Below are 22,592 nucleotides of genomic sequence, written 5' to 3'. Positions count from 1 at the left end.
ACATAGTATCAATATTCAGAATATTGCACTGTTGTGAATTCCCTGCTGATATAGATATAGGTGGTAAAGGTGGTGAATTTTCTCTTGAAGATCAATAATTTATGTCACAGTTTACTCCTGAGGTATATTTAGTATAATAATCTAGATCTGTGAAATGACAACTGTCATAAAAAGAAAGTACAATAAAAATAAAATATTTTATTACTGCTCTTGAGCCAACATGTTTTCCATCCCTGCTACTGAAACCGTTACTGAGACCACATAAACAGACCGCCTATAATCAGGGAAGCTGGATTATCACTTGCTGGTGGATGTGAAGTTCATATACTTTATATTCATAGTCTTATTTATGTATTCTTGTGTTTCCTAATGCTAGATTTTATAGCTCAATTTGTATTTTACAAATATCAGCACGTACAGTGAGAATAACCCTGATACAGAGTGGGATATTTTAAATGCACAATAACATGGATTGTGTTATTTTCTAGGCACAATTATAGCATTTATGCCCCTGTACTGTATGCAGAGCTCTGTATGTTTGGTCTAATGCATGCTGTCATTTGCTGAATTTTGGTTCTTTGCAATCCTATTACTACACGCAGTACATGCAGTACAGGAAACATATTTGGTGTTTTTCAAAGAACAAAGTGAGCCAACATTTTACTGTGAATCTGAATCTCAATAAAGATTTTTTTGTACGAGACGACTGCCTGTTTAATGACCAAGGAAAGACTTTAATGCAGCCGTGCCAAACATGAAAAGACGTTCTTATCTGGCAGTCTTAATAAATCCACTCTGATGGTTTGTACAGTGACACTTCATTGGCAGGAGGTCTGCAGTGCGTTACATTCCAGGCCAGTGTGTGCGCCGCTCATTCTTGGCTACTGCAGACTAATCGTAAAAGGACACGGCACCTGCCGTGTTGCCACTTGCTCTACATTAATTGAGAGGCTCTGTTGGGAATTGCAGCTATTTCTTGGCACAATGTAATTATTCAATATGTGACTATTAACACAACTGTAGACGCAGCTTTTAATCATGCTTCCCTCTGAGGAAGAATCCACTGAAAAACATTTCATGTGCTGTACAGACGTACAAAACACAGGCTTATAAATGAGTTTGTACCTAAAATACACTGAAGCATAAAAACAGAAAGTCAAACGACTTCATTAACATCTCAGTTACATCCAAGCATGTTTACATGGTGACAGTAATAAAAAAAAATCATTTCCAAGCGTATATATTACTGTTTTTTTATACATAAAATTCAAGGAGCAGTGTGTAAATTCAAACTTTTATATGCTAAGCTGTTTTTCATTGCAAAAAGCATCAGCACATAAACAGTTTGGTCCTGGCTGCGGAGGCCGTGTGGGGCACTGGGTGTTAGCCCGGTAGAGGTCTTCCCTGAACCATCCCTCCCTCCCAGCGTGTGGTATCATTCATCCTGGCAGCGTGACAACATGAGGACACACTATTCCAATTTTATTTTTCTGCATATGTGATTTTTCTCCTTATGTGATTAAAACTGCAACTGCAGCATTTTTCAGGGAGAAAACCATGTGATATAACACAGCCGCGCAAAGCCAGGCCACAAATTCTGCTTAAACAGGCTTTTATTAATGTGTGTCTCATTTATGTTTTAAAGTAGTGGTTAGTGCATAGATAATGTAAAATATTGTGCAAAGGCACTGGTAGATATATATCTTGACGTATTTCCCAGGCTTATATTTAGCTGAATGGTTTATATCTGCAGCATATAGCACAGATATTTATGGCACAGTGATCACAGTCACACCAACGGGTTTTGCCGCGGTGGAACTTCAGCCTCTGTGTTGTTGGCATGATTGCTCTGAGTTAAGATATCATTTCCCAAGATATGTCCCGCGTCCCCTGGTAATTTCCCCTAAGTCAGCTTTCAGAACACACACCTCAGCTGTTTTAGTCACTGCAATATGAGTTGATATCCAAGTCGATGCAGAGTATTTCTGTATCTAACGAGGAACAGGATGGGGTCCAAAAGGCTACTGCTAAAAAAACCTGTGGAGCCGTATGGATCCCACAGTACGGGGCACACCGTGACAGTCATGTCCTCACATTTGGTAAGAGACACATGATTCTGCAAACAGAACATGTTTAATTCATGTGACTCCTTAAAGAATTATTAAATGATGACATTTTTATCTTTGACTGGATTTACCTGTGACAGCGGTGAGAGACAGTTTCTACCCCAGCTGCTGGCCTACGCAGAAGACACGGAAATTTAAAGAAAACATTTAAACGTGTAATGAAGATCAAATGTTTTTAATTTCAGCACTAAAATAAAAAGCAGCACATCATGAGTGTAAACTATGAAACTGGATCTGCAGGTCAGCAGAAGAGAGACCGCCCCACTGCAGGGGTCACTGACCTCTACATAACATGACAACATGTTTATGTTGAAATCGGTTATTAAAATAGTGATAAGTCATTAACATTGAGGCACAGTCAGAATATTATGACCCACCTGCTTTCCTTGAGAATGGATTAATCCCTGCAGAGGAAGACTGCGGGGGAAACATGCCAGGGGGGGCACTGGCAGGCGGGGGCGGAGGACAGAGGCCAGCAGAAGGTGAAAGCTCCTGTAAGAAACATACGTAATAATTAGTGTAATTAAATGGAAACCCAGAACACACGTGGGCTCAGCGCATGCTTGATTCTTACTGTCTGAGCTGGGCCCCCCTGCTCTGACGTCTCCTTTTGGACTTCTTTAGGCTTTGATTTGAACCAGCCACTGAACCAGCCCCTCTTTGTGTTCTGCTTGGAACACAGAACAGAGTTTGATGCACGTGAAATCGTTTGAATGTTACTGACAGGTATTAATGTGACGGGCAGCCCACCGACCTGTTGAGGAGGCTCGGCGGTTTCTTCAGAAGCCACCGATCCTCGAGGAATGATCTGCTGGCCTCGTCCCGGCTGATTGAAGCTGCCCCCCAGCATGTGACCGTCCACCTTAAAAAGCAAATAAATATCCTGGGATCTTTTTTACTTATTAACAACACTAATAAACGCACTACATATTTGAATTTAGTAATTATAATGATGTTTATGCGATAAAAATCAAAGCAAGAGGCTGGCAGCAGAACATTAAATAATGCCTCTCACCATCGCGGCTCCAGAGGAAACGTCAGCCCCTGTAAGAGCGATAAAAAGAAAATGTCACAGAGGAGCTGACGGGCCGTAGTAAATATCTGCAGAGAGAAAGGAATGATTGCTGTCTATCATTAGAGTCTCACCCTCTGCTATTCCTGGCAGATTATTTGGAGGACAATGTGAGACACTTATGACTTCAGCACTGTCTGTGTTATGATAACTGAAATTCTGGCTCAGCGCCACTGTGGGCACTGGGGGAGCATAGGCCGCCATTACTGGAGGAAGCGGAGTGCTGGCGTGGGGCCTGGACAAAAAAGCAGAGCGAGATCAGTGACATAATAGAGTCTGTCAGGACTCAGTTTCACACGTGTCTGTCTGTGCAGCTGGAGAAGTGAATGAGGCGCACCGGTCCTGAGCGGCGCCGATGCCCCACGGCGTGGCTGCCGCTTCCTCGCCGTCTCCCCCACCTTCATGCACGGGGCTTTCTAGGTCCTCAGGGCCTCGATAATAGAGGAGTTCAGGCTCAGGACTCTGAATGATGCTCAGGTCGTCTAAATCTGATTCTGCAGGGAGAAAAAAAAGCACTTTATTGAGGTTTTCTTCTTTTGTGCTCTAGTGTTGAAAAGTGCTGCACAGTGCAGAAGAGTTACCTGAGGGTGCTTCATGAGGCGTAACGGTGTTCTCAGGAGCCGGCTGGTACGTTTCAAAAGTCCCAGTCTAAGCAAAATAAACACTGCATTAGTTACACAGTCCTATTACAGCTATGTTAGCAGCTCACGCTAGGACAGTGTGGCTTTATGTAAAGCATTAATATCAGCATCATGATAGGACATTCCTATTAGATACAATGTTTACTGTTTTATTGTAAAACAAAATTACAATGATTAAAAAATGGAAATATTGAGTATCCATGCAAAATTCAGTCACAATCATTCAATATGTCAGTTTTATGACCGAGCCAGGCTTGTCATCACAGGATACACCATCTGGGAACTCTGAATGCATGTTCAAAAATGTCATGGTAATCCATCCAGTAGCTGCTGAGATATTTTAGTTTGCAGCAGAGCAGAGGAACAACCAGCAGACGGATCGCATTACCAACTGTACTGTCACAGAGACACGACTAAAAAAAGATACACAAATCAACTGTTTACAGGCATAACCAATATTAAGTAAGACATGTTGAATCAATAGGCATGTTATTATTATTAATAACACCCATGAATACCTATGTAAATGTGGAAATTAAAGCAATTTATGGGATCGTTTTCATTCATTTAAAAGCTATTAAAATAGCTGAGTTGGATTCTTATTAATGAGTAAATAACAGTTAAAAAAAAGAATAATGTGCCAATAATCACAGAAATAACCCTGATCAAAGCATCACTTACAGTACTGATTGATTAAAGTTGCTCCATGTGAGACAGCATGGCCCGATTTAATGTGTGATAGAAGAAAATAAACTATTTGTTGTGTATAATAAAATCACGAGTCTGGCATGGCGCAGTTGTGATTAATCATCTCATTTATACGTCATACTTTTCCTCCATAATTGAATTCTTTCTTGTACAGCAGTGAGATCAGAGGCCTCTCCCCTCACATACAGGTAAACAGAGCATGAAGTGAAAGGACTGAAGGAGATGATCACCTGTAAACTGTGGTGCCTGGCACGTAGGTGTTTCAGCCAATCGGGTTCCTGCCCAGCTCCATGGAGCCCTGCTTCACTGAACTGACCCTCTGAGTATCTCAGTCTGTCTGACAGCTGCGGCAAACGCATACACACAGTATATTTATGGCAGCATTAATTGACAGATCACTGATAGTGAGATGTGTGAGAGACGCTGACCTTAATAACCTCTCCAGTCAGCACAAAAAAAGGCTCCTGCTGCCTGAGGATCGCCTGTCCCACCACCTCACAGTAATGAAAGGCCTGAGATGAAAGGCCACAGTCCAGCAGACGACAGGCATACAGGAGCTTGTACACCTGAAAAAAACACTAATAATCAGCGCCGTGCATTTACTGCAGAGACGATTACTCCAAATGCAGCCAGACGGCTTAAATCTTTGATCTAATGCAGTGGATCTGAAATCAGATGCTGAGATGAAAATCCAGGTGTGTCCATAGACATTATAAAAGATGGGTATTTGGGACAATTTGATGCTCCCAACTCTGTGGGAACAGTTTGGGGATGGCCCCTTCCTGTTCCAACATGACTGCACACCAGTGCACAAAGCAGCTCCATAAAGACATGGATGAGCCAGTTTGGTGTGGAAGAACTTGACTGGCCTGCACAGAGTCCTGACCTCAGCCTGATAGAACACCTTTGGGATGGATTAGGGTGGAGACTGTGAGCCAGGCCTTCTCTCCAACATCAGTGTCTGACCTCACAGATGTGCTTCTGGAAGAACGGTCAGAAATTCCCATAAACACTCCTAAACCTGTGGAAAGACTTCCCAGAAGAGCTGAAGCTGTTATAGCTGCAGAGGGTGGGCCCACATCATATTAAAGCCTCTGGATTAATGATGGATGTTACTCAGGTTCATGTGAAGGCAGACGAGTGAATACTGTTGGTGGTGTGGTGTAGCTTTGGGGTCTGAAAATTGCCTAAAACCTACATTTTTTAAAATTACCAGCAGGGGGCGATTCGTCTCATGCTGGGACCTCAGTCAACACCTTGCTGCTTCCAGCTCATACAGAACAACAGCCAAATAATTGGAGCATGTTTAAATTAAGTTCCCATTTGTTCATTATTATACTATTGGAATCAGAAAGTCAGTCAGAACGGCCTCTTCTTTGTCACATCCACTTTCAAAAAACAGACGGCGACATTAAAAACACTCAAACTGAGGCTTTATAACAGGACCAGCAGGTGCAAGTATGTGTTTATGTTAGGATTTTGTGATGACCGTACATTATTACTGCAACAAAAGGTTATGAATGGATGAAAAGCTGGACCAGTGGTGTCAGCAGGTCTCATTTCTGAGAGAAATTTAGCTTTCTGAGCACTGGACCTGACCTAGAAGCCTTTGGAGGACTGTGTGTAATACATGGATGGAGGTAAGGTTTGTGCTAGTGAAGAGGTGACTTCATCCAAAAATGTCAGATGACACAGAGGATATTCTGTGCTTTTAAATATAAGTGGCATCTACCTGAAAGGATGGTACTGAAAGGTTTTTGCCCCCGAGAGTCTGGGAATACTCGTATAACTCGGTGCAGCGGATGGCAGCGTTTGTGGCAAAGCACCCAAATGATTTCCTGGAGGAGTTGAAAAAAAGAGAAAAAGACCATTTAGATAACAAACTCAAAGCAAACATCTGATAGAAATTAAGATCCCAATAAGACGTGCATGTGTTTCAGCAGAAAACGAAGCTCCAGCTGTCAGCATGACCAGCTGAGCAGCGCTTGGACGGATGAATGGCAGTAAGCTGGAATCACAGCTCACCTGTGGCTGCTGCCGAGAAGCACCAGTCTCTCAGCCTTCTGTGTGAACGCCCCGAAGGGAACGCTGGCTGTCAGGTAGCACACATGGGCAGCGTGTACGAGGCCTCTGGAGGCTGCACGGGGAAGAGCAACACAACACATCAGTTTGTGTGTTTGTGCATGACAGCCTGTCAGTCAGTCGGTGCATCAGTACCAAGTGTGTCTCCCATGGTGACGATGGCCTTCTGTTGGATGGCTGGATCTCCCGTCTCATTGGAGAGCATAACAGCCAGATGGGGCCTCCAGTCTCCCCATTTTTCATTTCCACAGCACTGAGCACAGAAAATCACTATTAAACCTGGCAATAAGATACCAGCTACAGCATAGGATTGTTTTCATATGAGACTTTGATTAGTTCTGGATATTTTACCGTGGCTACAGCAGGGATTCTCCCAGACAGCAGCTGGAAGAGAGTCTGGAGGGGATCGCTGGGTCTTAGCTGGCCTGTAAACCTGCCAGCAGACCAGTCTGTGTCACTGCACATCTTAAGCAAGCCTTTACAAAAACAGGAACCACCCCATTTACAGCGCATCTGTTCTGCTAGTATGCACACAAGTGAAACACCACACTGATAGCTCAAATTCTGCCCCTCTGTCAATCACAAATCAAAATCAGGCTGCCTGTCTGCCAGCCCGCTCCCCAGACATTCCTCTGCTGACAACCTGATGGGCTCCAAAAGAGGCTGCAAAAACTAGACTACACCATACATGATAAACAGTATGCAGCAAGTGCAGTTTGATAAGAATATTTGTATTATATCGATTTATTATGGTTAATGAAAATTAAATGAAAAGCTGGAACTGTGAAAAATTATTTTAGTTAAAGGAAATATTAGAAAAAAGGCGTTTGGGTCAAACAGGTCCTTTGATTGGTCCTCAAAGCCTGACGAGGATGCAGAGTCTGTCACGTCTTACTGCAACACCTGTATTATTATATTATTACACCTATATTAGATGTAATTAATGAGAAAAATAACAACTGACCAACCAAAACACACACACACACAATCTGAAAACTAACTGAAGTTAAAATGAATTGAAACAAATTAAAAACAAAATAAACTACAGGGTTGTGCAAAAGTCTTGAGCCACCCTCATTTTTTCAGACGCTAGGAAAATGGGAATGAGGTACAGTGATTTATTGAAACATGTTAACACATACCTGGAAATAAGATAAGATAAGATAGTTGTAGAGGCTAATCTATAGTTTCTTTCGATCTTCTGTAATTTCCATTTAACCTCTTCCTTTGAATGACCAATACAGAGCCGGTTTTACGCGTGTGACAACATTCAGCCGCAGCACGGTAAAACTACCGTGTTGCTCCATCGGCCATCTTTATTCTTCTACATCTTCAAATACAACAACATTTTATTCTTCATGGGCCTTAACAACAGAATTGCGCCCTCTGTAGTTTAATCACATAAAATACATCTTCTTAACAGATGTTCTCAAATCCAAATGTTACAAATGAAATACATTTCCCTTTAACTTACTTATACAAATATGAAACACAAAAGGAAACTAATATATGACATAAATCAGTTATAAATTTATAAACTCTACAAAATGGTGCTTACATTCCGGCCCCTAATTGTTCTTGCTGAGGCATGACAATTACCAAAATTACATAAGCAACATTTTCAAACTCTTTTGTTACTGTACCAGTACTCTTAACTGTAAACAACATCATAACACAATGGCTTTAAACAAAAACACATCACTCATCCATTTCCAGTAAAAGACACAATTTGTCCACTGGTCTTTCCAAAACACTGCTTTTTGTCTTAACCAAAACTCTTCTCACATGACCATTTGCATCACAAATTGCCTTTTCAACCTTTCCCATTAACCATGAACCTCTTGGTGCACTATCATCCACTATAAGAACAACATCACCAGGTTTTAGGTTTCTTTTCACATTTAACCATTTCTGTAGAGTTAAGATCTCATCTTTGTAACTTTGTTTTTGACAAAACTTAACAATCTCCATCTCTGAATTTTCTAATTCTGTGACTGTTAAATAACCATCTTTGTTTGATTTCTGCACTTTCTTAGCCATTTTCTTTTGACATTGAGTATCGCTGGCTGACAAGGATTTGCGTTCACGTGACAGCTCTTGGAGGAGCCGTTTAAATCTCAGCATCCAGGCAAAGGCCTTTTTTAGTCTGTACCAATCTGAGTAGTGACAAATGAGTTGACTGATAGGATCAGTTTGCATGACATCAACATCAACACTCATAACTTTCACTTCTGCATCATCATGAATGTTCAAGGATATTATCGGTGACGCTGGCCAGTGTTTATTGTCCTTTACTAGAAAGTCTGGACCTTGAATCCAGGCGTTGTTTGACAGGAAATCACTTGCTTCATTCCCTTAGATGCGTAGTCAGCAGGGTTCAACTCAGAGTTTATGTACCTCCACTGACTGACCTTAGAGTGATCTCTGATAAGTGAAACTCGGTTTGCAACAAAAGTCTTAAATCTGACACTGTCATTCGCAATGTATCTCAACACTGTGGTGCTATCAGACCAGAATGTGGATTCCTCAAGTGGCATTCTTAGCTCGTCTCTCATCATTTTGTCAATTTTTACAGCTACAGCCGCCGCTGTTAGCTCTAATCTAGGAATAGTGAGTTGCTTCAAAGGCGATACTCGTGATTTGCCAATCAAAAATGAGCAATGAGCTTCACCTCTTTCATTTGTGACACGAAGGTATGCAACAACACCATACCCTCTCTCACTCGCGTCTGCAAAAAGATGCAGTTGTGCAGATGTTACATTTCCAAATCTAACTGGTTTAAAACACCTGTCCACTGTAAATCCTTGTAGTTTTGTCAAGTCCAACAGCCACTGTTGTGACTTCTTAGCCATGTCAATTGGAATGTCCTCATCCCATGAGAATCTCTTTCCACACAGTTCCTGCAGAATCATTTTGGCTGGGAAAATAACTGGGGACAGAAACCCTAACGGATCATAGATTGAACTCACAAACGACAGAATGCCGCGTCTAGTTTGTGTCATTGGTTTTTCATTGATTTTGATTTTGAACGAGTCTGTTTCAATGCACCAGTTTACTCCTAAGACTCGCTCATCTGGAAGGTTGTCATGACAGAGGTCTAATGCCTTAACTTCAGATGCTCTTTCTGTTTCAGGAATAGAGGCAAGAACAACTCTGCTATTACTATTCCATTTTGTAAGATGAAACCCTCCACTTGCGCATAGTTTTGTTAGCTCCTTCACCATAGCACAGGCCTCATCTTCATTCGACACGGATAAAAGACAATCGTCTACATAAAAGTTATTCTGCACTGCACTAATGGCCATGGGTGACACCTCATCTGAAGCATCCTCTGCTGTTTTCTTTAAAGCAAAGTTGGCACAGCTTGGTGACGATGTTGCACCAAATAAATGCACAGTCATTTTGAACTCCTGTAGTGGTTCATCCAGGTTTCCCTCAGGCCACCAGAGGAATCGAAGCATATCTGTATCCTCGGGCGGGACCTTTACCTGATGATACATCGCCTCAATATCTGACATTAGAGCAATATAGTCATGTCTGAAGCGAGTTAAAACACCAACCAATGTGTTTGTCAAATCAGGACCTTGTAAAAGTTCCTCGTTCAGTGACTTCCCCTGAAACGAGGCAGCACAGTCAAAAACAACGCGGAGCTTTCTTTTCTGTGGATGGTACACGCCATGATGCGGTATGTACCACAGTCTTCCATCATCACGTTCAAGTTGTTCATTTGACACAGGGACAGCATACTTCTTGTCTATTAGTTCAGAAATGAACACTGTGTACTCTTTATGAAAGTCTTTCTCTTCAGCATTTTTCTTTTGAGGCTTTCTGCTCTCTGCACAACTAACTCACGGTTGTTGGGTAGTTTAACAGACTGATCTTTAAGAGGTAGGCTTATACAATAATGTCCTTCCACCTTTTTAACTGTATCCTTGACAGAGTCCATGAATTTCACATCCTCTCGTGACATTTCATGACGCTCTTCAGAAGCCTTTTCTGGAAAATCGTGGTTAAACTGTTTCACACACAATGTTTCAATCTCAGACATTGATATGCGGTTCACCGAAACACTTTGTTCACTTTCTGAGTCATTTCTTTTCAAAGGACCGTTTATAACCCAACCTAGGATTGTACGGACTGCGTATGGACCCTCATCTACGCTGTGAATAATTTCCCAGGGTTCCATTGCCTTGTGAGCGTTTGCTCCTATCAAGAGTCCAACATCTGCATCTATTTCAGTCAGTTCTGCTCTGTGCAGGTGCGGCCACTTAACTAAGTCTGTCTGCATAGGAATGCTCTCCTTTGAAACTGGAATGTCTTTATGTGTGTACGTATCAGGTAAGTCAATATACACATTTTCTGTTACACCACTTACTTCTAAACCTGAAACAATGTAACTTGGCTGCAACCTTTTCTGACCCATAGTGCGGAGAAGGATTTGAGTTTTCTTTCCTTCTATGCCAAGCTGTCTCATAAGCTTCTCTGAGCAAAAAGTTGCTTGGCTGCCATTGTCCAAAAATGCATAAGTGTCAATTATCTTGTTGTTTTTCTTGAGCTTAACATGAACTGGCACAATAGCCAAAACTCGACTGCTATTACCGGCCCCAGTAGCACCACATGTGCCCCTGTGATGGGGACAGGGCTGGGAGCTTCAACATCTGAGCTTCCAGTGTCATCATTTGGTTCGTTATTTACTGCTACATCCTCTGTCGTGTCATAGTGGAGCAACTAGGATGTCTTTTGAAACAGTAGTCACATAGCAATCGTTTCTTGCAGTCTTTACTCAAGTGCCCTTTGCTCAAGCATGAAAGCAAAGTCCTTTTCCTTTAAGGAACTCTACTCTCTCTTTGTGAGGCAGTTTTCTTATTTTCTGACAGTCGGCAAGTGAGTGATTTCTGTCACAATACACACATGGTCTTTGAAAGGCATTAATTGTCTGACGCACAGTGCCTTTGTTTGCATCTAGCAACCTTTCATTTATTGCAGGTGCCACACTAGTGGCAAACGCACTGCCCTTTGGTCTAAATGTCTTCTCTGGTTTTGAGTATTGCTTGCACTTGTCATCGGTATCTTTAATGTCACCAAATAAAGGATCTGATGCTATCTTAGCTTGTCTGTTCAGGAATTTCACTAAATCTGAAAACCTAGCTCTTCTTCCAGAGTTTTCTTGGATGTCGAAAGCTGAGACTCTCCACATTTCTCTCATCTTATAGGGTAACTTGGAAACTATTACCCTGAGATTTGTGGGGTTGTCTAATTCCTCCAAGTAGTTAATATCTTGCATGGCATTATTACACCCAGTTAGAAACAGTGAGTAACTATGAAGACCTTTGGTATCATCTGCTTTCAACTGAGGCCAACTTACAGCCTTCTTCAGGTAAGCTGTCGCTATTTTGATGTCATTGCCATAATGATAATGTAAAGTTTCATTGCCTCATGGTAGCCTTTTTGTGGGCTCATGTGTTGGCAACTTCTGACTAAGTCTCTAGGCTCACCTCTTGTGAACTGTTCAAGGTAGTAGATCTTGTCATTATCATTATCTGTCTTGCTACTGATTGTATGTTCAAAGGCTCTGAGGAATGGTTTGAATTCTAAGGGATCACCACTGAAAATGGGAACATCTCTCTGAGGTAAATTTGTGAGTCTTTGTTGCTTAACCAACATCTCTGTAATACTATTCTGTTTCAGCATTACTTCACACAAATTAACCTTTGTGTCCATTTCAACCCTCTGAGAAGGAGTCTCCTGTGCAACTTGGTACTGAGATCCACTTAAGTGAGTGTTCGACTGTCTGTTGACACCAACTGGGGGCAAACCACTAAATTAGTCTGCACGGCGATAAGTTACACTTCTCTTTTCGTTGTCCTCATACTCACATTCCTCCAGTACCTTTATCTTTGCAGTAGAAGCAGCAATTTGAGTTTCAATTTCCAGCTGCTCCTTCCTTGCCTTTAACTGCAGCTCTTCCAACTCCAGAGCTTGTTTCTCCTTTAACTTCTCTGCCTTTGCCATCAGAGAAGCTCTTTCTGCTTGTTCCTTGCGACGTGCAGATGATGATGATGATATGATTGAACCACAGCGGCTGGACCCGACCCTGGACACGCAGGATCCTGGACGCTTCCCTCTTGAATCACCTGTCAAAGACACGCTGTCATCTGGACCCACGTCGTCCTGTTGTTTCTGCCTTGCGCCGATTGTCCACTTCTCAGCATCCATCATAAAATTGCTGAAATGCTCCTTTTTGGGCTGATACCAATATGTCTGATCAGCCTCTTTCTCTTCCTCTGACAGCAGTTGTAGAACATTCTCATTTGTTTGAACAAAGTCACTTATGAGTTTTGAAAACTCATTTAAATGTTCATCAACAATATCTACAGCGTCATCATTTTTCATCATAGCACTTATTTTATTCAGTTTCGCTGTCACCTGAGAAAGCTTTGCTCTTCTTGAACCGATTTGTCTCTGTAAAAGGTCCTCCAGGCCCTTTTCCGTGTATTTCGGCGCCCTCTTTTGGCCGTTTTCAGTACCGCAGACATTTTCTTGCTCTCTGGTTTCTTGTGACTCGTCATCCGCCATCTTGCCTTGTTTTCTTTTCATTCATCAACAAGAGATCGAATAAAGTAGTCCATGACACAAAGCATGCTTTGCTTTCCAAATAAGTGCCATCTAGTGAAGACTACAACATCCTTGTTGTCTTGTATTTTTCTCTTGGCTCATTTAGGCAAGTTACCAGTTCGTAGCTTGTGATTCCATGACGATCCGTTGTTGTGGTTACGTCGCTGGGCTCGGTCTCGGCTCGTTCTTGCTGAGCGCGGTAGTTTTACTTATTGTAGAGGCTAATCTATAGTTTCTTTCGATCTTCTGTAATTTCCATTTAACCTCTTCCTTTGAATGACCAATACAGAGCCGGTTTTACGCGTGTGACAACATTCAGCCGCAGCACGGTAAAACTACCGTGTTGCTCCATCGGCCATCTTTATTCTTCTACATCTTCAAATACAACAACATTTTATTCTTCATGGGCCTTAACAACAGAATTGCGCCCTCTGTAGTTTAATCACATAAAATACATCTTCTTAACAGATGTTCTCAAATCCAAATGTTACAAATGAAATACATTTCCCTTTAACTTACTTATACAAATATGAAACACAAAAGGAAACTAATATATGACATAAATCAGTTATAAATTTATAAACTCTACAAAATGGTGCTTACAATAGTGTTTATTTGTCACATGCACAGTTATACACAGTACAATGCACAGTGAAATGTATTTTGTACCTGCAACCTTATATACACACACATATAAATAAGAAGAATAAAAATTAAAAAAAAGTAATTCACACTATACACTATACTCTATATACTATACACTATACACACTTTTTAAATTATAATATTTACATTGTGCAATAATGGTCCAGTTAGGGCTCAGAGTTGAGCAGACGGATGGCTTGTGGGTAAAAACTCTTCTTCAACCTTTCAGTCTTAGCCCTCAGGCAGCGGTAACGCCGGCCTGATGGGAGCAGGGAGAAGAGAGAGTGTCCGGGGTGGCTGGGCTGTTTTAGGATCTTCATGGCCCTCAGCCTGCACTGCTTGGTGTAAATGTCCTGCAGGTTGGGGAGGGTGGTTCTGATGGTCCGTTCAGCTGAGCGAACCACCCTTTTTAGGGCCATGAAGTCCTGCTTGGTGCAGTTTCCCATCCAGGTGGTGATGCTCCCACGCATGATGCTCTCGATGGTGCAGGTGTAAAAGTTCCTGAGCACCTTGAGTGGGAGCTTGAAGTCTCTCAGCCGCCTGAGGAGGTAGAGACGCTGTCTGGCCTTCTTCACAGTGATGTTTATGTGATGAGTCCAGGACAGGTCCTGTGAGATGGTCACTCCCAGGTATTTGAAGGTGTCCACTCTTTCCACCTCAGCACCACTGATGACAAGTGGATGGTAGTCCCTCTGCTGCTTCCTGCTGAAGTCCACGATCAGTTCCTTTGTTTTGCTGACGTTGAGCAGGAGGTGGTTCTCCTGGCACCAGTTCTCCAGGCAGGAGACCTCTCTCCTGTAGGCTGTCTCCTCATTGTGGGAGATTAGTCCCACAACAGCAGTGTCGTCAGCAAACTTGATGATGACGTTGGACTCTGACGTGGCCTCGCAGTCATGGGTGTACAGTGAGTACAGCAGAGGGCTGAGCACACAGCCTTGGGGGATCCAGTGTTGAGGGTGAGGGAGGATGAGGTGAGGTGACCCACTCGTACCACCTGTGGTCTGCTGGTCAGGAAGCTGTGAACCCACCTGCACAGGGAGGGGCCCAGGCCCAGGTCCAGCAGCTTAGAGACCAGCCTGGAGGGAACTATGGTGTTGAATGCTGAGCTGTAATCTACAAACAGCACTCTCACATAGTTCCCCTTACCATTGTCTATGTGTGAAAGGGTCTTGTGGAGGAGGAAGGATATGGCGTCGTCTGTGGATCTGTCTGGCCGGTATGCGAACTGTAGTGGGTCGAGGGGGGTGGGCAGTGAGGAGGTGATGAATGTCTTGATGAGTCTCTCAAAACACTTCATCACCACAGAGGTGAGTGCTATGGGCCTGAAGTCATTGGGCTGCTGGGGTGTGGTTTCTTTGGGACTATGATGGACTTTTAAAGCAGGTGGGAATCACACACAGTTTCAGTGAGAGGTTGAATATCACTGTAAACACAGGTGCCAGCTGGTCAGCGCAGGTCTTAAGGACACGTCCACTAATACCGTCTGGTCCAGCCGCTTTCCTGGTGTTTACACGTCTAAACGCCCTCCTCACGTCGCGCTCCGTCACAGTGAGTGTCTCCGCCCCTCCGGCCGGGAGCGCAGCGGGCTGTCGGCTTCCCGACTCAAAGCGCGCAAAGAAGATGTTGAGTTCATCAGCCAGAGAAGCGTCGGCACTCACCGGGTGTGTGTGTGGTGCTTTGTAGTCCGTGATGGTGCGTAGTCCCTGCCACAGTCCCCTGGAGTCAGACTGTTGTAGTTGCTGTTCCAGTCTGCGGCCGTAGCGATGTTTAGCCTCTTTCACCGCTCTGCGGACGTTGTATGATGCAACCTTGTAGTCCTCCATGTTCCCAGAGGCGAGGCCGGAGTTGTAGGCAACGGTGCGGGACCTCAGGGCGTCGCGGACAGATTTATCCACCCACGGCTTCTGGTTGGGAAAAGTCCTGATGGTCCTCCTAAGTGAAGTGTCATCAACAACTTTCCCAATAAATCCCACAACAGTTTCCGTAAACTCCTCGATGTCTCCGCCCGCGCTGCTGCGAAACATGTCCCAGTCGGTTGAATCCAACGCACCCTGCAGAGCGGCCTCTGTTTGATCAGACCACCGTGTCACTTCTCTCACAGCAGGGGGTTCCTGCCTGAGCCGTTGTTTGTATTTCGGCATGAGAAGGACAGAGGTGTGGTCAGACTTCCCAAAAGGCGGAAGAGGCTTTGCTTTGTAGCCATCTTTGAATGTAGAGTAGCAGTGGTCTAGGGTCCTCTCTCCTCTGGTGGGGCAGTCGATGTGTTGAATCAACTCCGGTATCACCTTTTTCAAGTTTGCACTGTTAAAGTCCCCGGCTACGATGAGAGCCGCATCACGCTGGTTAGCCTGATAGGTGGAAATCGCCTCATGTAGCTCGGATAGTGCAGTGTTTGTGTCCGCCTGAGGTGGAATATAGACGGCGCTGAAGATGACCGAAGTGAACTCGCGGGGCAGGTAGTGGGGACGGCATTTCAAGGTTAGGAGCTCCAGGTTAGGTGAACATGATTGTTTCAGAAGGACAACATTCCTACTGTCACACCAGTTGTTATTAATCATTAGGCACACACCTCCTCCTCTTGATTTTCCACACTCACTCATTCTGTCCGTGCGATGAACACTGAAGAACTCCGACGGCTGTACGGCGTGGTCCGGTATGAGGGGAGTCAGCCATGTCTCCGTGAGACAGATGATGTTGCAGTCCCTTATGTCCCTCTGAAACTGTATCCTGGCCCTGAGTTCGTCCAGCTTGTTATCCAGTGACTGGACATTAGCCAACAGGATGCTCGGCAGTGGCGTTTGGTGCGCTCTGCGCCTCAGCCTCTCTCTTACGCCGGCTCTTTTCCCTCGGGGCCTTGTCCGTGACCTGGTCCGTCCTTTGTTTGAGCTGGCCCACTGGAAACGCAGTATCTCCCGAGGCCAAGTCGGGTCGGGAGAAAAAGGTGTCAGAATACAGCCAGAGTGCTGTCTTCTGATATTAAAAAGAGTCTGTCTGTCATATGTGATATGACACAGAGCAGGCGGAATTATAAAGTCCAAAATTAGAGCTAAACCTAATATAGACAAACAAAGCGTAGGAGCAGGTACGACGGCTGCTGACCTCACCAGCGCCATCTTGGAAAATACAGTCTATAAGGCAAAAACTGAGTTTTTAATATTCTAACAAGCCAACGGCCGTTTGGGATTCACTTTGTTGGTGCAAAAATACAATTTTCTGCCCATCAAACTGATTTTTCATAGATTAACTAAAGAAATTGGAACAAATGATGTGTTTTCGTGACAGGCTGGTATTAACAATGCACCCGTTTTACCATTTAAAACTGGGTCTTTGCTAAGTTGTCTGTTATGTGTGGACCCAACACTGGGTCATCCTTGGAGTCAGCTGCTTGAATGATTCACAGGTGTTTAGAAAAAAACTTTGATAGAAAGCTGCAGAACTGCTGCTCAGGACCACAGCTCAATATGTGACCTCAACATTTAAAAGTAACCTTCTCGTCACTGCTCCAAATCTGTGGCCGTGCCCTGTGTGAGACTACAGGGAGCTCTGGGTTCTCACTGTGAGCACTACCAGTAACCATGAGCTAGCTAAGGGACTGCTTCACAAAGAGGAAAATTTATCGGAACATCAAAGTCACTATGATTGATCCTCTGAGGACCTCGAATGTCAGCACCAAATTTTGTGGTAATCTGTCAAACTGTTTCAGTCTGGGCCAAAATGGGGCGACAGCAGCACGCTTCCTGGAAGCTCTAACACGAGGAAGCCGTAAGTATCTAAGTTTAGCATTTCCTGACAAATTACCACTCACGCACAGAGCTGGGAGCTGATTTCGCTCAGCTGTCACGCCTCAGAGGCCGCCGCTTCTCTCACCTGTTCAGTACAGTGGTATATGACCTGTTGTCCATTTTGCTGGCCAGAAAAAGTGCGTGTCCCCACAGGCCGCTGGTCATAGCCGACTCCAGGGCCTCCTGAAAGCCACATACAAAAAAGTCAGTCCAGCCCGATTAATATTTCACTAGATTATCCTGAATCAATAATTAAAATTGGTGCAATACACAAAGTAAATATAATGATCCAAGTACAATTTTAAGGAATTTTACTTGATTAGTTTCATTTTATGCTCATTTATATATTATATTATATTATATTATATTATATTATATTATATTATATTATATTATATTATATTATATTATATTTAGATTAGATTAGAATATACAATAACACTAACTGTTTGAGGATAAAGATGACTATAATGTTTCACACAAAACCAAAAGTAAGAGAAAAGTGCAGAAGATTAAAACTTGTGTCACATCTCGTGACCACACTCATTTATCAGGGGGGGTCTCTACAGTGGGCCGTGCCCTTTGGAAACCACTAGAACTCAGTACAAGACCAGAGACAGATGATTAGAGGTGAACCTATAGAGACCTTCTTCCTTCCAGCCAGCAGCAGCTGAGTGTAGGTCTGCAGGGCCTTCTCAGAGCTCTCGGAGCTAAAGCTGCTCCAGTTTCCTGTGAGCAGGTCGTCTCCTTTGCAAGGTGGAGCTTCGGCGGTCGTGTCCTCATTGAAGTCTATGAGTGTGGGGGTATCTGATGGGCAGCTTCCATCTGAATGTGAGCCCTGCATCAGCAGCTCTGAGATATCTGACCCAACTATTTGCTGAAATATCAGAATACAGTGATAACTGTATCAGAAATAATCACGATAATTGCTTCTTTAATGGCAATGTGAGTCCTCCACATACTGTGTAATACCAACACATGATCCACTCACCCCATTCTGTCTGCAGAGCAGTATCAGAATGTTCCACAAGAGGGCAGCACAGCTTTTATCCTGCAGCTTGTTGTCTTTCATGCAGGCGCCTGCCATCTGGTGGGCAAACTCGATAGCATCCACTTTGTGCAAATCCTCCCTTCAGTAAAAACATATACAACATTCAGACATGTCTAATAATGATTCTAGATCTGACACACAGCTGAATACATTTTTTTATTATTGTCAGAACTACAGAACCAAAGTCCTGCCTGGTTAACGGCCCTGGGAAGTTCCTCATTTCCTGCTGCTCCTGTGTCTCACTGAGAATCACCTATGCAGACATACAGAAGCTTTAATGGAAACATTACTGCTGATGCTGTATTGTATGGAAACAGTTCTCACAGTGCGTCTTATTGGAACTCAAAACCAATGTGCAGCAAAGACCTCAATAAGTAAGTATTTTCAAATTAATAACCAGATCTACAATACAGAGTTTTTCTAGGAAACTCCTGCAGACACTGATGTCAGCATAAGAACATTTTGCACACCTAATAAATTATTTCCTGTTTGTTCTGTTTTTAAATAAAAACATAATGGGCAGGTCTATAAATCTTTAGATTTTTATCAAATTAAACAGGATCCTGTTTTTTTTTAATATGATACGACTGTTTATGAAACATTTTTATAAGTTTTAATGGAATGCAAAGCACCAAAAAAATAATAAGACATTAAAAATGTGAAAAATAATAGTATTAATAACTTAATTATTATTAGCATAATCATTGCTGCTGTTTTGTCCCATTTTCAGGTATTCTGAAGACAGCTGGCGCTGAAGCGGCTCCTCCATCCATGCTGGCTGAAAGGTGCCATTAAGACTCTTAAAGTCCACAGCAAAGCTATATTTGCTCTATTTGTGATCCTATGTGATAAATCTGTTACTTTTTACCTCCAGACTGTGGATTTCCAGGTGGCTGACATTCTCCTGTGTTGACAAGCCTGTAGCGACCCGAATCAGCTGACCCGCAGGCCCAAAACTGACAACCGCATGAGGGATGGAGTACTTCAGAGGAGCCGGCACAGGTGCACTGTCTGAGGAGATACAAAGCTTACATGGAGGGGCGTAAACATCAAGGGACGTGGACGTGGGAGGAACTGCGTGCTCACCTCCACCAGGTTGGGGGGCAGGGTCACTGTGTCCAGCTCCATTCATGTACTGACTCAGCTCGTAGCTGCTGGAAGATAACCCTGAGGTTTTGGAGCTTTCTAATGTCCCAAGGTAATAAGAGGAAATCTCTTCGTTGTCTCTGGAGGGATTATCCTCATGATCATTGAGGTAATGCTGAGAGCTGTCCCTCACCTGGTCATACCTGAAAGCAAAGCAGCAGTGAAGTCCGTGCTGTACTCATGTGACTTTCTTGTTAATGGAACTTGCAGTTATTAACATGGACAGACTCTGATGCAGAAAGTATGTTTGTGTTTAATATTTAGGCATTAATTGCACACATTTGCTTATTTGTTAAATTATAGGTGACCCTGAACCCCCCCTCACTGTGTTTCCTTATGTTGGTATTCTGTGCTGCTTGTGTGAGATCACTTACTTTCATTCTACGTAAAGAATCTCTGATTTTGCTCAATATTATAATATTATTCTTTTATTATTATTATTAAATCATCAAAAACAAACTTTGTAGTGCCAGAGAACTGTTTAATCTGGGAAAACTTCTGGATGCACCTCTCCCTCATGTGCAGGCAGAAGCATCAGCAACGTTCTCCCAATAAAATTATCCATCCATCCATTTTCTCATCCTTTTCAGGGAGCCTATCCCAGCTGTCATAGGGTGAGAGCCAGGATACACCTGTACAGGTCGCCAGCCTGTCGCAGGGCCAACACAGAGAGACAGACAACCCTCCACACTCACAGTCACACCTGTGGGTAATTTAGAATCAGCAGGTAACCTAACCCCACTAACTGCATGTCTTTGGACTGTGGGAGGAACCCAGAGAGAACCCACACAGACACGGGGAGAACATCCACACAGAAAGACCCAGGCCGAGGTGGATTCGAACCCTGTGAGGCAGCCGTGCTAACCACCACGCCACCGTGCTGAGAGTAACGCTTTAAAAAGCATTATGACTGCTCAGAGTAGAACAATTCACTTGGTTGATCTACTTTAGAAGATTTGTCTAACCAACAGTCCAAATCACAAAGATTCCTCTATTTTTAAATCAAATGTTTAATCCACTTTAGGATGTATTTATATAAAATATAAAATATATATAATGTTGCTTGTTATTCTGTTCACTGATGAACTAAATTATGCTGAATTGTGTTGTTAGACGACTGCGTAGGTTCTCAGTATTTCTGTGTAACACAATGACCTCGAGTCTGTTATATTCATTTACTGCATTAACTGCGTGCAGATTAACTCATGAAAAATGAAACTCACTGTTTCTATTCACAGACTGAAGGAGAGTGCACTGACTCACCTGTGCTCCTCAGCATAGTGGCTACCTGGATGTTCCAGGTTGTGCGCTCTCTCATGATACAGATCTGCTCTCCATGAGTCTTGGGGACCCCACCGGCCTCCATCTTAATAAACAGTGTTACAATAATCTCATCTCTCATGTACAGCGTACTGAAGACGTCTTATAAAAGAAGGTTTTGTATCACTGCACCTTGTCGTCCAGGCTGCCCTCTGTAGTAGTCATAATAACTGTAGCTGTCTCTGTAGTCCCAGTGGCTGTGAGGTGGATAGTCATACCCATGCCTGAAAATAAAGGAGGATCCCGTCAATGCATTTGTGCATTTTCTCCACTCTGCATATCCCAGCATGCACTTCTTAGCAAAGAGGAAAGCCTACACTCAGCTCAGTGAGTGTTCACCAGCTGCTGTGCAGCCTTTATCTCACACTGCACTCACAAACACACTAACAGTGACTCCCTCTTAGCAGAGAGTTGGGGCTCTTTTACTGTAACTGTACACACCTGGACAGGGGTCTTTGGTGTTCCGGTCCATAGCCGTACTGATACTGCTGACTGTTGTATGGATACTGCTCGGCTCTGGGAGGAGGGAAATGAGCCCCGTAGCGGGCATCAGGATGGCCCCAGTGCCTGTCCCTGAGGTCTGGAGGTGGGTAGCTCTGGTCCCTTTCCTGCTGAGGGTACCTGGAAAATCCCTCTCTGTCTTTTGTTCTGTGGGAATGCCGGCCTGAGTCCGGCCAGTAGTGACCTCTGTGATCCATGATGATCCTTCAACACCTGAGGCAAATGATGGGAAATATTTGCAATCATTAAATCCGCACAGAAAAGGTGCAAAAGTTTAGTTTAGGTACTTACTGCTCACACATCCCAGATGCAGTCAAAGTACATCCACAAATGCCACATCACTCCACGGGAACCTCACAACATGCGCTGATAACAAGCCGGCATGATAACAAGAGGGTGAAGTTCACCAAATACTGCGATCTGTATATAGTCTCCCCCCGCAGCGCTCAGCGAAAATCCAACTGCCAGAAAAAATATGTCAGCAGAGCATATTTAAGTATTAAAAAGATTTAAAATCACACTTTCGCTGCATGCGCGCACATTCCTTCATCTCTTTTGTGTTTGCTTTGTGTGTCTGTGTGAGCTGAGGGTAAACACTGAAGCACGCCCTGGAGGGTTTGACAGCTGCAGAGCTGCAAAAGAGGAAATCACGTCCACCTCCCGGATAATCACAGCAAAAAAGAAGCTGGCATTCTGGTCTACGTCATCTCCACGTGGCCTCCCGCGCCCTCCCGCTGTGGGTTACCTGCGGGAAAAAGTGCGACTTTGAAGACTTCGGTGCTGCCACGTTGCCGGTAGGCAGGATGCAGATGACGGTCAGCTGGTCTCCGGTCAGATTTAGTCATGTTTCAGAGAATGGAGGCAAACGGAAACTGACTTCAAGACAACGCTGAAAGCTGTGAG

At 43.6% G+C, this 22,592-nt stretch overlaps 1 protein-coding gene and 1 long non-coding RNA gene across 2 annotated transcripts; one reads left to right on the top strand and one right to left on the bottom strand.

Annotated features, from left to right (window-relative positions):
• Positions 1-12: 12 nt before the first annotated feature.
• Positions 13-22,485, bottom strand: sec16b (SEC16 homolog B, endoplasmic reticulum export factor). Its single transcript, XM_030728155.1, has 25 exons — positions 21,981-22,485; positions 21,630-21,902; positions 21,321-21,412; positions 21,132-21,234; positions 19,809-20,011; positions 19,591-19,733; positions 18,914-18,975; positions 18,663-18,801; positions 18,318-18,548; positions 17,757-17,854; positions 6,981-7,062; positions 6,765-6,882; positions 6,573-6,684; positions 6,280-6,385; positions 4,976-5,113; positions 4,778-4,891; positions 3,780-3,846; positions 3,536-3,692; positions 3,273-3,433; positions 3,142-3,170; positions 2,881-2,988; positions 2,701-2,793; positions 2,504-2,618; positions 2,198-2,239; positions 13-2,116 (listed from the first exon to the last, which is right to left on the bottom strand). Exons 2-24 carry the CDS (start codon positions 21,884-21,886, stop codon positions 2,223-2,225), a joined length of 2,745 nt encoding a protein of 914 aa, XP_030584015.1. The 5' UTR covers positions 21,887-21,902; positions 21,981-22,485; the 3' UTR covers positions 13-2,116; positions 2,198-2,222.
• LOC115779472 (uncharacterized) lies at positions 18,922-19,806 on the top strand. Its single transcript, XR_004019900.1, has 3 exons — positions 18,922-19,096; positions 19,453-19,507; positions 19,597-19,806. It is a non-coding gene; the product is annotated as an uncharacterized LOC115779472 (long non-coding RNA).
• Positions 22,486-22,592: the final 107 nt, after the last annotated feature.

This window comes from Archocentrus centrarchus, chromosome 4 (genome assembly GCF_007364275.1).
Source record: "Archocentrus centrarchus isolate MPI-CPG fArcCen1 chromosome 4, fArcCen1, whole genome shotgun sequence".
In the NCBI taxonomy this organism is placed as follows: Eukaryota; Metazoa; Chordata; class Actinopteri; order Cichliformes; family Cichlidae; genus Archocentrus; species Archocentrus centrarchus.
Note: the sequence above shows the minus strand (reverse complement) of the source record. Positions and strands in the feature narration are given on the sequence as shown.